General features: G+C 41.5%; 1 protein-coding gene across 1 annotated transcript in view; it reads right to left on the bottom strand.

Annotated features, from left to right (window-relative positions):
• The window catches only part of LOC117957934 (neurexophilin-1), a 19,538-nt gene extending 9,216 nt beyond the window's left edge, over positions 1-10,322 (bottom strand). Inside the window, exon 1 of the mRNA XM_034894047.1 lies at positions 9,843-10,322. Coding sequence (XP_034749938.1) covers positions 9,843-9,899 — 57 coding nt within the window. The 5' untranslated portion in view covers positions 9,900-10,322. The remainder of the gene's footprint in view (positions 1-9,842) is intronic.
• Between the last annotated feature and the right edge of the window lie 4,993 nt (positions 10,323-15,315).

Raw genomic sequence — 15,315 nt, 5'->3', positions numbered from 1 at the left:
ATATATATATATATATACTGTATATATATATATATATATATATATGTCGGTGTGTGTGTGTGTTTAGGTAACACATAACCTAAATAACATGTAACATATACAACATATAATTGTTTCAACAGCTTTTCAATGATTAATTAGGACATGTATTTTTCGTTAAGCTGTGCACTGTTACCACTCTTCACTATCGTAAAGTTATGACTTTAAAATTGTATTTTTATGGATGCATGATCTGAATTAAACTGATTGATTGCTTGATGGATTGATTGATACAGAGAATTTTCCTGTCTAACAACCCGCGGGATTAAAAGCATGGTCTTGTGCTGTGGAGGCTGACACATTCAACCAACACTCCACTTTCCCCTGACTGTTGAAATCTTCATCTCTAATATGACATCAATTTTTAATTAAAGAGCAAGGCAGCTCAGATTTCTTAAGTGTTCACCAATGCTTTATTATATTATTATTTTCTCTGCTCTCACCATCTCCAGATCTATTATGCTCACTGCTGGATACTTCTCTGTTACTTGATTAAAATCTGCAAACGGCTGTGACCTTATAACTGATAATTCTTCTGGCTAGTGTAGATCCAAGAAGAGGTGAGGAAGGGAAAGGTAATTTCACAAGAAACAAGCCATTTGACTCCTAATGAATAATTCACTCCGGCTTCTTGGAGGTCACTAGAGCTTAGATCTGCAGTGGGTGAACAAACTCACTACACTGAATCTTTTTTATTCTAAACTCTTTCCCCTATCTATTCTTTCTTCCTGCATCCTCCACCCGCTTTCCCAGCTCATTTTGGACAGGCTCAGTTGTGTGGTCCCGGTGGAGTTGGGCTCATTTTGTATGCTCAGAGAGAGGCCGGCTCTGGATTGGCTATCACATTTTTTACATTATAAGATATTGACAAGGTGGCAGTGCAAGGAGGGTGGAGAAGGTCTATTTCTACCCAGTTTGTCCCTAGGGAGCAGGTATTGGCCAAGTAAGTGTGTACAAAGAATTTGAGTCCAATTTTTGTTACTCTTAAAGCACTTGCACAGAATTTGACATAATGACTGAAAACAAGGAGAACACACTAAACATTACAGTGCTCCAGTATTCACACCTGTCTGATAAAACCTGAAAGGACTCTACAAATCTAATGGTGGTTCAGGTATAAAAAGTTTTGATTGAATGCCGTCCTATCAAGGCCTGTTGTCTGAATTAATGTTCCAGTCTTTTTGTTAGATTTTCAACACCTGCCTGGGAGCTTAAAGCTACAGAGGTTAGAATGCAAAAAAACACCAGACTTTAGAGTAGAATGAGACCTCTTTCTGCTGCTCTCCCTCTCCCCTCTTTGAATAGGGAAATACATGTGCAGAACAGCCCATAGGAACGCTCTCTCTCTCTCTGAAGGGGCATGTGATTGACCAAAGTCTCCCATCTAAAAACTGAGCCAAAAGTAGGTGCAGCAGTATGTAGTTTTCTCTCAGAACACACATTAATTACAATGTGCTAAAAGATCATTATGGAATTTTGCTCAACGTAACCAAAAATAAAGTGCTTACCTAAAGCATGAATACCTGAACATTTGCCAGTTTCAATCTAATTCATTATTATTTTTTGTTTATGTATTTACTTCAGTAAAGGTCATATCCGAAGATAATGGTTTAACTGTGCAGCTCCCACCTTGGAATGTGTGTAACTGTGTGAACGGTCTCCAGTCACACTTATAGCTGCACTAAAGGGCTTGTTTGGAAGCTCTGGCGAGGTAACAAGATATGCAACACAGCTCGGACAACAGCAAAGCACCAAACTGCCACAGCAATCTGCTTCTTTAGCTGAAGTCATACCCTTTTTTTGTATAGCAGCAGTCTTCTTTCCTTTTTTTTTAGATTATTTTTTGGGTCTTTTCCCTTTATTATAGTGACAGTGGACAAGCACAAAAGGGAGAGAGAGAGATGGGGGGATGACATGCAGCAAAGGGCCACCCCATAGCAGCAGTCTTTGACGGATAAAAGCAAAAGTGAGCGGGGAAGTGAAATCTGATCACAAGTGCTTACTTGTGAAACATTTGACCTGCATCGTGACAACAAGTGGGAACCGCAATCCATCTCAACTGCATTAGAATGAAACAGAGGAAAGGACATTGTTGGAACTCTAAAAGCAACCTTGTTTTTAAGGGACCTCTAGCAGTTGGGCGAATAATAATAACTGCCCCATCTAGAAGGTTGACAGCATTTCTTTAAATGACATTTGTTAACTTTCCGTAGCAAAAAAGAATGTTGTTATCCTGCTACAGTGTACCCTGGAAATCCAGAGTTCTCGGGAGAGCACAATTTGAATTTGCTCAGCTAGTTACTCTGGCAGAGTAATGCTGCTCATTACTATTACTATACCCTTGTAGTCGAGCTGCACCAATCACATCGGTGTATCTGATGGAGGCGGGTCAGAGGCGAGCTTACCAGAAGACAAAAGTTTAATCTAGCAGTTAGCTCCGCTGGTAGCTAAGAGTATGGGGCTCTGGATATAACATCCTGTGTGTTGCATTGATTGGTCTTAGAGAGATTTTCAAATGCACGCTATGTGCCGCCCCATTCCCTTCATTCCTCGATGCCAGACCGTTAATCTTTCAGATTTGGGTCTGGATTTCCAGGCTAGCTACAGTGAGGAAGTTGATGTTTGGACATACAAAGAACGCGACTGCATACTTTGGTTTGTCTCCCACCAAAAATCAATGTTGTGTTTTTTTAACCAATTTTATCTTTCCTTAACCTTTAATAAGTCACTTTAGATGCATAAAACTGTCCAGACACTAACTGAGAAAAGAGAGCAGTTAAAAAATATGTCATATGTCACTTTTTAATGAACTAACAACAATCTATTTGTGCATTAGGTCAGCAACCCTTGGATGGATAATTGCATGACTGTTCAAATTGGACTATAAAAAAAAAAGGAAATAATGATATAATAACTGCTGTCCTAAATTCCACAATACAAAACCACTATACTCTGCAAAAAAAGTTTCTATTATCCCTTTTTTATACTTGAAACACTCTTCTTTCGAGCTCAGCCAAATTCCCTGATCCCTGTGGCAGCGTGCTGCTTTAATTGGAAACCCCTGTAAAGACCCTCAGCGGGCCTTGTCTGGACATCTGCACCACTCTGACCCTGAAAATCACTGTACCGTCACTGGGCAGCATGCTGGTGAACTGCACACTACATGTTCATTCAGGCAGAACAGACTGTTTACAGATTGTGAGAGAATATAAATGGGCTTTTGCTCCTCGGTCTCATTCTGACGTGGTATCCAGCAGCTCAAGTCACACCATGATGAGGTGAGCATGCACCTCAGAGCCTGGGGCATCAGAAAAGCTTCAGTTTCCGTCGTGTGTTAAACTGCACAGACAACCTGATGTTCCCCCTTCAAATAAACCCACATCCCCTGGTCCCACACTGCCTTTTCTAATATTGTTCAGGTGCTTGAAACGATGACAACCGCATTCTGTATTGACACTTTCCATAACATTTTGACTTCATTTCAACAACTTTTACTACTGTCAGTTTCAGCAGACGCTCTCTGAAATTAAAACGTCTGTTATGGATTTTCTCATCCTTAGTTATTCCTCTGTGTGAAAGTCAAGCGCGTCTTTATCTGGATCCCCTGGGAGTTATACCCACTCATTCTACCCAAGGCTACGAGTGATTTGTCTTTAAGCTGTGCTCTGTAATCCACCCTTCACTATTCAAACCAGCAGACAAACCTAAAGATTTTCTTCCAAGATCTGCTCTGTCTTCCCCTGCGGTCTCCCAGAGAGCAGAGCCACAATATATTGCGCTGGTTTTGAACAGACAACACATTCTGTCTCAGGACAGCTCAGCGCTTCACTATGAAGGGCTGTCAGTGTGTCAGGGAGCGTGCTTTCTCTCTGTCCGTCTCTCTCAAGCTCTCTCTCTCTGTCTGTCTCTGCTGTGGGGCTGCTGGGAGTCCGAGGGGGGAGATGGGGAGGCGAGGTGGGGGGGGGAGGGACAGACGGTCCCCCGATGGCTTCCTTAACGGGGGGTCAGGAGGGAAGTGGTGCACCTCTGGGCTCATTCTTGCTGTGGTCGTGCATAACTCAAGGCTGTTTTACACTACAGCAGGAAGCCACAGTAGGTCCATTACAATGCCTGCAGCTCAGTTAACACTTCTTCATGTTTATTTAATGTTTTTTTGTGATTGCTCATTGTTGGGTTATTTATTTGATCAATACACAAATACAAATTTATGTAAAATGTTCAAGCAAAACAGGTTAAAACACGAGGAGGGAGTCATGCAGTTCCAGAACATGTGAAGGCAGAGCCATAAGCGTACACATCAAAATTAGGAATACAAACAACAATCATGCAGTTATTTGTGCAAAGGAAGCTGAAGCGGAGTATTTTTGAAATAATTATGTAGTAAAACGGAACAATTTGCACTGTGTTGAAAGCAGTGGCCATGGCAGAACTTGTAAAATGGATACGACCAATAAACATCATTTTGTTTGATCTATAAAATGTTCTGCATTTCATTTCCTTGTTTTGTCCCACTAACAATCCAAAACCTAAAGCGTTTTATTTTACGGTTGAAAATATATAACATGTCATTAAAGAAAAACTGCAAATTCTAACATTTTGAGAAGCCAGAACAAGTAAATATTTGGCATTTTTCTGAACCCTGAAAGCATTAACCAAATATTTGCTGAATAATTTACTGTCTAATTGTTTAATGAACTAATGGTTGCTGCTATAGGCATCAGTTTGGTTCCTGTATCACACACTATACAAAATATCTTTTGTAAATGATCAAGTTTCTGCAGTTGCATATGGCGTGTGCTCACCCAAGATATATTGCAATCATTCTAACAATGGCTAACAAGGGGAGTGCATATTATTGTGCTCATAATTGTCCCTTTTAAATTGCCCCAGTACAGATGTCATCAGCACAATAAACTGTTCCGTCTGCTTCTACTGTGTTTCCGCAGCCTTAAATTTGACAATTATGAACGAGTTTTGTATTTCCTTTGCCTGTGTGGGATGAGAGGGGGAGAGTCAAAGCTTATGAGCTCTGACACACATATTGCAACAGTGATGGCAAAGAGGAAGACTCAAGAGAGCGAAAAAGCCCCAATACAAAGGAAAATTGTATTTACTCTGCTGCTGCTCACATTTGTGACTGCATGCAATATATGCTCTATCAAACACTGAGCTTTTTCTATTTGTTTTCTCAGGATTAAGGTGGTATTTCTGCTTAGTCTGGGATTTATCTGGGTGGACAAGGTTAGCGACCCTGCGAGGAGGACAGGTATCTAAGAAACATGAATTTCAGCTTGAAAGGCCAAAACGGAGAGAGGAGGGTGATGTGGTTAGAATTAATGCCAGCTAGCCTCTGCGTTTTAATCTTAAGCACACATATTCGAGTTTGCATAGGAGTGTGTTTATGCATTGTTACACCATGCAGGCAGTTTTGCTTAGATTTGTATGCCTTTGATTGTCTCAGCTGTTGTACTGCCATGTTAGGATTCAAGCGTCCCATTGCTGTGGTGCTCTCTGTACAGCCTAATCACAATCGTGTCTTTGTTATGAAAGAGATTTTGGCTCTGCCAGGCTTTCAATGTAAGAACATAATTTGTTTTTTAATTGCCGTGTTAGATAAGTAAGTCTTACCTTGCTGATGGGAATGTCGAATAGAGGGCGATAATAGAAGTTTAGAAGTGGGAAACATACCGTAACGGCAAAAGATCCTTATTTGCGTTTTCATCTTTTCTTTATACTTTCAAATAACCTCCATGCACAGAAACCCTGGAAAATGTATGAATGTCTTCATCGGAATTCAGTCTGCAAACAGTGACATTCTGTGCAGGGCCACAGAGGTGAAATCCAGCTATCAAGCACGGTGGCCAGCATCTGCATCTGCACTGAAAGCAATCAGAGGGGGTACAAAGCTGTGCTGTCTCTCATGGCCACAGAGAGAGGCTACCTGAGGCTCATCCCTTCCACAATATTCTGATGTGAAAGAGCAGCTGGGAGCTCCACATGCATTTATGAAGAGCCGAGGGCCTGCGTTCCCAGGGATCTTTACCACATGAAGGTAACAGTACATGCTCTTTTTTGGGTGTGCACACGTTTTAAGTGCCAACATTTGTCTTCTTGTTGAGTGCTAAGTGAGTTAAATCATAATTACACTACCGGTCAAAATTTCGGGGTCACTTAGAAATTTCCATAGCACTCCTTTACAGACAGAATCCCAGCTGAGATCAGTTGCATTGCTCATCTAACCAGGGCAGGAGTTTTTAGTTTACATTATGTGCTTACAGAATTGCAAAAGGGTTCTCCAACGTTTTCTCAGTTAGTTTTTTAAATGATATCAGATTAGGGAACAGAATATGCCTTTGGAACATTGGAGGTATGGTTGCTGATAATGGGCAATGTAGATTTTGCATTAAAGATCAGCCCCCCACTCGGATCAGCCGGTTTTCTGTCTATAATGGAGTGGAATGTCTGTAAGTGACCCCATACGTTTGACCTGTAGTGTACGTTTAAAACATAATTATTTGTATTGAATGACTTTTTAATGAAAAGTGGATTGATTCTGGAGTAATCACAGGGGAGAGAGTCTGCCATTTACTGTGGCAGTCGAGTTCAATGCCCTGTTCTGTTGCACTTCATTCTTCCACTGGTAGTTATTCAGATTGTTGACCTCGCCCCTCCCAGATTTCACCGGCTGATCAGGGGACTGATATTGTCAACCTTGTGATGTGCACGGTTCCGCCACACTGCTGCAGTTGTAATTATATGTGGATTATTTTCTTGGATGCTTTGTGCAAAGGGAAACAAGAATCTGTGATGACTGTCAATGAGGTGTACAAACCTCTGAGACAGATGTTTAACAAATTCCGATTTCTTTAGCACTTTATCTACACCTTCTCTCACTTCCTCTCTTTTTCCTTCATCACCACTCTGTACCTGCTCTGTTGATTTTCAATGTGTCAACTCATCCTATAAAGCCACCTGTCTCTCCTCGGCGGATTGTGTGAGCTCAGTTCACCTCACGCCTGCTGCATCAGTTTGGTAATGAACTACGCCTTCGCTGGCTTTCTCATTAGAACTGAAAGGATTAGTCAATTAATGGATTAGTCGACTATTAACTGTAGCAACTATTTTAATAAAACGATTAATCGTGGAGGTCGTTTTTCAAAAATCACAAAACATTTGATTGGTCCAACTTCTTAAATGGGAAAATCTTGGCACTTTTCACAATTGATTTTTTTTTATTTTACAGATGATACAACTAATTGATAAATTACAAAATTAAAAAGCAGATTAAATCGGTAATGTAAATAATAATTAGTGGCAGATCTATTAAACATCTTGGCTCTGCTCAACCAAAAGCTGACGGCTAATCACAAGGACAGTGAAAGGACACGAAATATCAAAACATCCTCCAAAATATTCCACAGATTATTCTCTTGATACATGCTTATCAGCCACTCAGCTCCCTGAAACACATCCACTCTGCTTGCCGAGCATCACAAAAGAAGAATAACTCTACCGCTGCCAAAAATAAACATAATTTCTCAAGCAGTCATTATGCAACTGAGATGGTTTATATTATTCATTGCCCTCCATTCGAAATCAAGAATAATTAACATTTGAAACACTTCATTCATCACATAAACAACCAGAGTGGCACCTTGTGTTAATAGTTTTCTATATTAGAAAAGGCCCCTTGAGACCTCAACCCGCTCTGAGAATTGCAGAGCTATTACAACAGAAAATCATCCAAATCGAATTTTAATGCATAATAGGCGTGTACGATTATTAATCATGACTCAGTTGCATAATAAAAAAGTTACTTCATTTAGTAATTGCAATGTAATTTATCAATGTCACGGGACTAATGAATTACGCGAGCTCTCCTGCTGAGGGATATCATCTATGTTTTTCATAGATACATCAGCAGAGGGAGAAAAAGCCCCAATGAATTCTGTTATCAATACCCACAGACCTTTAGGGTTACAATGGGCTGCAGCCCTGCAGCTCCCTAAATGCTCCCAGAACCAAGACAACACAAGAGTGAGTGTTAAGCCTATTATCCCACACTCTTGTATCTAGTTATACAACGGCTGAAAAGGCGCTCATCCCCCATTTTTAAAGTCAGCGTGTGGTCTGTGCTCTCTCTCTCTGATCTGTTGGAACAGCTCTGTCTCAACTAAATAAATGTGTGTGTTCAGTCTTTCCCAAACCCTGCCTGTCAGACCTCAGATCACCAACCATTACATCCCTGTGAGCACATGAATAATACTTTAATATGAAAACCACAAGGTCATCCTTGAAGGCATGCAAGACAAACAGGTGCATCAAACTTGAACCTCACTTGAGTATTTCCACTGCACTGTTTTTTTGGGGGGGGGGGAGCTTGCTCATTTCCTGGGCCCTGTGCTACCTAGCCCAGGGGTTTCCGAGCAGAATGGTATTCAAGTTTTCTTATGTGAATCAAGAGCCGATTTTTCATTAAAGGCTGCTTTTTTTTAAATCTGCAAGCATACATGAAAGAGGAGTGGATGATCTAAATGTGATTGTATAGGTTATGTAATGTCGGAGGAATTTATTAAGACCACAGAAATAGTTAGTGTCTACACGCCTGGTGTTATAGGTCAGTGGGGGTCCTTGAGGAAGGTATTGCGTTTACTGAGGAAAGACACAGTCTATACTGGAGGCATTACTTCCCAATTAAGAGAAGAAAGATTCTAATGAGACATTTCACTCAGCTCAAAGTTATCTCACCACCCACAGTATAAATTCTGTGTTTAATCATATCTGACAAGAAGGTAAGTCCTCAGAATAAAGAGCTGCTTGTCTCGTCCCTCTGTGGACATCCTCTGCCTTAAGTCTCACACGGTATAACCACATTGCCTACAACATTGTGGTGCAGCTGTTTGTTGCAAATGACTATCACACGGAGAAAATTGATCAAATATGTTGTGTCTGGTCTTTATTCTAAGCCAGGTGTGTAAGCTACTGTAAGGGAAACCCACTTTCTTCAATTTACATGCATTTTGTTTTGCCGTTAAAGTTGGCTGACACAGTCTGTGATGAAGTACACTCATTGTATACATATCAAACTGGTGAAAGCTTTTAAATTATTTAGATTGATGTGCCTCTTTGGCTAAAAGTGGAACGTTACACCTGCGTGCAGTTTGATTGATTTAGGACGCAGGTGCATTTGTCGTGTAATTGTTTAGATGAAAATCATGACTTTCATGGGCAATTACATACTTTGAAGTGACCCAAAATATATAGATTAAATGATATGTTAAATGACCGACGTGGCTCCAAATACGCACACTGATGTTGGGTACCGGCGGCACCGTGCGCTCGGCACGCTGCCAGGACAAGTGTCCGCTGGTAATAGTGATAGTGCACCCGCCGTACCCGTGCCTAGAAGCCGGGTCAAAGTGAATGTTATGTACATTAAAAGTCTGGGCCAACATAACGTAGACATCAGCAGCACACATGCGTTTGGATGCAAGGAACAGAGCACATCGGGCAAGAATTATCTCTGCATCTCGGCAAGAAACACAGATGAACTGCACTGGAAATGTGCCATTATGACCAACATCATCCCAGCTCTCCGTTACCGTGTCCAGATGTTAGTCTTCCGAATCTGAGTCTACTTATATTCGAGAGTTTGTAAGTTTTTGGTGCAAACGGGGTGCAGACACCTTACCGTGTGACGCAGGTACAAGGTGTTACATGTGCGATAAAAGGTCATTTTGAAACAAGATGCGTAAAGACTAGCCTACAGTGTGACTTTAACCCCACTGCCAGCCTTTTCTTACCAAACAAGCGGTTCCGTTGAGGAGGAGCAGGATGAAGCCGCGGTTGGGACGCATCATTTCGGCGCGTAAAACCCACAGCTCCCCCTCCCCTGTAACAAAAAACAAAAATGAAAAAAAACTCCCGCACACGGGCTTTTCCTCCTTCAGGAACCGGATCCCTCCCGGCTGACGCACGGTCCCATGTCCAAGACAGGCTGAACTGCAGCTTCCACAAACCTTAAAACAATCGCTGGAGTAACCCCTTTTTGTCTTTTTTGTTTTGTTTTCACCAATCCCGGGTTTGAGTCAAATTAGTTCTGGTAGGAGAAATCCATGAATATGTGGTAGGATGATATCTTCCATGCAAACAAATAAAGAGATCCCGGGTCAGAATAAAATGGCTTGACTGGGAAGTGGGCAGATCAGAGCTGGTAACCGGTGCCAGTGAAGATCCTGAAGTGATGGAGCTGCAGCCTCCTGCAGCTGAGACTGGCAAGAGAGAGCACACGTTTAACAGTTTTTACACACTCTCTCTCTCTCTCTCTCTCTCTCTCTCTCTCTCTCTCTCTCTCTCTCTCTCTGTGCATCTCCCCTCTTCTCTCAGCCACATATCTATTTTCTCTCCCCCCTTCCCTCTCTCTCTCCCCCTCTACTATCTCTATCTCTCTCCACCTATTCCAGCAACTCGCTCCTTCACTCTTTCCGCCACTTTCTCTCATCCCATCCACTCAGTTCATTTAGTAGACAATCAAATAAAACACAATTAAAAATAATAACCAGTAGCTACAATAAACATCTGTTCCACCTGTGCCAGTGCATCTGCCTCTATTTTCCAATCCATAACCAGTGTAAATGACATCATTTTTTTCAAACTACAACCCAGCCTCACTAATCCGCTGGCAACATTGTGGGCATTCCTCATCACCAAGCCTGTATAATCATCACTGTGGGTGGGCCAAATCATTGATTGGGAAAAGACTGGGTCTGTTTTTACACTGTGCTTGTCACAACGAAAAGAACTCTTTTGTCATCATTTTGGCCGTTGAAGCTGCAGGTTCATGACTTTGTAACAGAGCCTGATCCTCGAGCGTGCTGTCACCTCATGCATGTTCCAATCTGATTGTATGTTGTCCCCACAGGTCAGCCAGTGATCCGGAGCCCCGCTGAAGACAAATCAACGTGCTCTGTGAGCATAGATGAACCAGTGACCGCCACCTCAGGGGGGTATTATTGATAAAGACTTTAATAACACACAGTTCATTAGGAGCAGGTTAATGGCCTAGAAGGCAAAATATCACCACGCAGGGCCCCTGGCTCACAACGTCTCCATTTCTGCGTAATTAGACTCAGAGATGAGTTTCTCTCGCTCTGTCCATCTCGCTGAGTCTTTCCATTTGCTCTCCCTTCTCTCCAGCTCTCTTCAATCTGACAAGCAAGACCTGGTCTGTATCTCTCTGTCACTAGGTCAGAACCTTTTCTATCAGTGTTATTTTGTCTTGGATCAGCCCATTTCAAACCTTTTGATCTGGTGGTTTCTCTGCACCTGCTAATAATGCATGGGGTGTTATCTGCTTGCGCCGGTGTAAAAGGGTTAATTGATCTCAGTTCTGGGGTTAATTGGCTCGACGGACCTAACGCTGAGAGACCTGACCTCTGGAGGTGCCAGGTCAGAGCTGAGGGTGGTCACCAAAGGGGAGATGAGGCCCTGTCAATCCAGTGTGACTGAGACATCAAAGAGTTAGGCTGTAAGACGACTGCTCTCTTGCACCCATCTGACTGTGTGCACACATACAGATTCACTGCTCATTACGATGCAGGAGATGCTGATGGAAGATGGGAATGAGCTCATCTACTTAGGAGACTGCTTCATCTCTCTCTCGCTCCCTCTCTTGCTTTCTCTCTTTCCTTCTTTTTTATTAGATTATTTCAGAAGCCAAACATGTCTCTGTATAATGCGAGACAGCTTCTCCAGTTGCCCAGGGTATCAGGGAGCTCTCTGGGAGAGGAAACAGCAAACCTATAAAGGGAGATCCGCTCCCCAGCCCCCAATCTGAAGAAACAGCAACCATAATAAAACGCCTTTTAAAACGGAGCACGTTCATTCATACACACACACACACTTTCATTCCTGCACATAATTATAGGTCCATGACTCAGTCTGTATACTCTCTGGGGAACAGCCAGACAAGCGGCTGCTATTTTTTTACTCACTTGAAAAAAGAAAAAAAAACAGCATGGATGCAAAGATACCCATCATTTGACACCCAGGACCGACTTATCTTAATGTCGTTTCACAGACGACTCACATCGGCGTGACAAATAGGAATGTGTGTTTGTGTATTTCCCTTTTATTCCGCTTTCCTGCCAAACTCCTAACAATTGTGCTCAATCATTGCATTGCTTGACACGTAATCCTATTTCACAGTGTAATTCTGTTTGAATGAGGAGCTGCAGGCAACAGACACCCTGGTGAGATGTCACAGACTGCAGGGTGGATAGATGAGTATTGGCCGCCCTCTAGTGTCTATTGTTTCTGCTGCACCCGGGAGGATGGAGGGAAAGCTTTAGCAGTGCTGGTACAAATGGGTGATGGAGGTCATTTACAGCATCAGTTCCAAGTGGTATGTAGTGACTGAGATTTTTGCTGCCATACCTAAAAAAAAGGAAAACGCCTTAGTTCAATTTGGGGTGCTCCCAGCATTGCACATTCACATTTAAAACGTTAATGCAGCATACCTTTCCAGCTTCCCTGGTACTCTGGGTTATCCACAGAAAACACATTCAACACTTTTCCTGAGGTATGATGGTAGTTTGGCCCGGTTCCAATATCTACCTTAAAGGCTAAGAGGGATCAGGACTGTCCCACTCTGAAATCACCAAGTTTTTGATGACTCTCTGAAAAGAGCTCTGCTGAAGATGTAGGCAATGCCCCCACCCCTCCGTTATACAAACACGTATGTATATATATGCTATATTATTTATTTATATTACTAGTAACTGCCAGGAGGACATGTCACTGAAATTTGGCTTTCAAATGATTTTTTGTGACAAATAAATTGATTGATTGATTGATTGATTGACCTTTTGAGCACACGTGCACATTCATGAAGTCCACAACAATGCAGATTTCGTTTTGTAGGAAACTCCCACAATGCATTGTGCTTTAATGTTGTAAAAAACACACATGGAAGGAGTTGGCAAGAGAACATTTTGTCTGTGAGGATTTAGGGCTTCTTGGGAGATTTCGTCTTCTTTTTTCTTTAGAAAGCATTCTTTTTTTTTTTGTATCAAGTAGTTTCAATAAAAACACAGGATTAGCCAAGATGGGGACAGTCACTTTGATGTTGATTTTTTACAGTGTGACCTTTTTAAAAAGCTGAACAAACATGGTTCCATTCCCTTTTATCATTATGGGATAACTGCAGAAAATAAGAAAATGTGTTTCTTGTAATTTGGGTGAACTGCTCCTTTAAATACCATAACTAACCATCATCTAATGAGCCTAATGAATCAGACATATATTTGTTATTACTTTTCTTTTTGTTTGCATGTTTCCTCATGTTGCAGGTTATGTTTAGATTTGTAAAAATGATCTCACAGTGCCAATTCATATGTGATACAGATGTGCTAGTTGAACTGTACTAAAGGTATCCAGATGTGATTGAAGAGTAATTCTGAGCTTGTGCAGCCGCTTGGGGGTGCTGTAATCACAGGAAACCCATTGGAGTTTTAATGAGCACCTCTGGCTACATTGCAGACTGCCCCTGCATGGATATCAATAACCATCCATCAAACACGGGAGACTGATGTCTGACAACATGAACAAGATGTTGGGAGGAGCACATTAGCGGAAAGGAAAGAAATCTATTTCTGGCTGGTGTTCCTGGTTTAGGACATATAGATTGTATCAAGCTTCAAGTCTGGAACATATCTATCTTGTTTCACTGTGACTTAATCTGATGCATTGCACTGCATGCATCTGTATAGCTACCACAATTATAGCAGGATAGAGGGAATTTACTGTAAAGAAATGTCCGATTAGCACCAACAGTTACGTTGTCTTTCTACATTCCAGCCTTTTTCACTACTTCCCTTCTCCGTCTTAATCTTTATTCTCCAGAGATATAAATGAGGCACTTCAAGATAACGATGGACTGATTGAATCTCCATGAGCTGTTCTGTGACAGAGCATTAGATCACAGTGTCCTCTGCTAATCAATGACTTTCTTGAAAAGAGAACAGGGCACATTAAGATAACAGGTCAGGGAGGAAGTAGGAGTGATGACAGATGCTGGCACTAGAAATATAGAGGACCAAGGCAAGAAGGGAGGTTTAAATGTGGATCGGGGGATGAAAAGAGGTCTGGATGAATATGGAGGAGAATTAAATCTCCAACTCTGGGGAGGTCTACACACCGAGATCCATTAATCCTGCACTTATCCCCCTTTTCTTTATGTTTCATTTCCTCCTTCTTCCATGAGAAAAAAGAAAGAAAGTCTTTAGTTTTCCATTTGTTTGGATATACTTTAGTCCCCAACATTCTCTTATCAACTGTTAATCGTCAAGTTTGGAATATAGCTTCTGTATTTTAATGCCTGTGTAAATTTTTGCTTCCTTGTTCCCACAAAAAGATTGTCAGGAGTTGAGTATATTCCTTATAGCTTTGCCTTGGGATCTGATGTAACTGTAGCCCACCACAGAGGGTTAATTGAGTTGCAGGAGGGATGGGGTACACATTTGGGACTTGTCAGCTTTATAATTCCCCTTCTTTCTTTCCTTATTGAAGAGCATTGGATTACTTCCAGACCTTGACAGGGAGACTCAGACACAGAGGTTGGTTCCATCCAAATGCTCCTCCGAATCTGTCAGTCCAACACTTTAATATCTTTACAACAAATGGCTTGTTAGATTCGTAAAACAGGCATGGGCATCAGGGGATGAAGACTTTTGGCCTTTACTTTTCACAAACAGGTCAGCCATTCCCAACACTTCCGTTTATGAAAGGATCATCAGCATTATAGTATTGCAGTTGTTAACATGAATATATATGAACATGGTAATTGTAGGCATCAGCAGCCTTTAGCTGAGCCTCAGCACAGATGATGATGACAAAGTTCGGTTTAACGACAGACTGTAATTCAAAATGGAAAGACCAATATGAGGTTAGCAGCAAAGAAATGGACCTACTTTATAAATAAGGCATAATAGATGTGAAGCATCTTCATAAAGCATAGTCCCTGAAGAAGGGACAGGACATCCGCATGGAATTAAGGCGCTCCCCGAAAAATACCCAACATTCTTTATTGCATTTAGGCTACTAATTAATCATTTTTTTGTTTAACCAAACGTTTGCATGAAAGTGAATCCAACAGTACTTATTCATATTAAAATATAAACAATTTTAGTAATCTTGTTCTAAATAGTTTTTATCCTAGTGTCATTTTCTTTTGATTGGTTGCTCAAAGCTCATTCTCGGGGCCAATGCAGAAAGAGA

This window comes from Etheostoma cragini, chromosome 15 (genome assembly GCF_013103735.1).
Source record: "Etheostoma cragini isolate CJK2018 chromosome 15, CSU_Ecrag_1.0, whole genome shotgun sequence".
Lineage (NCBI taxonomy): Eukaryota > Metazoa > Chordata > Actinopteri > Perciformes > Percidae > Etheostoma > Etheostoma cragini.
The sequence above is the reverse complement of the archived record's forward strand: the minus strand, read 5'-3'. Positions and strand labels throughout refer to the sequence as shown.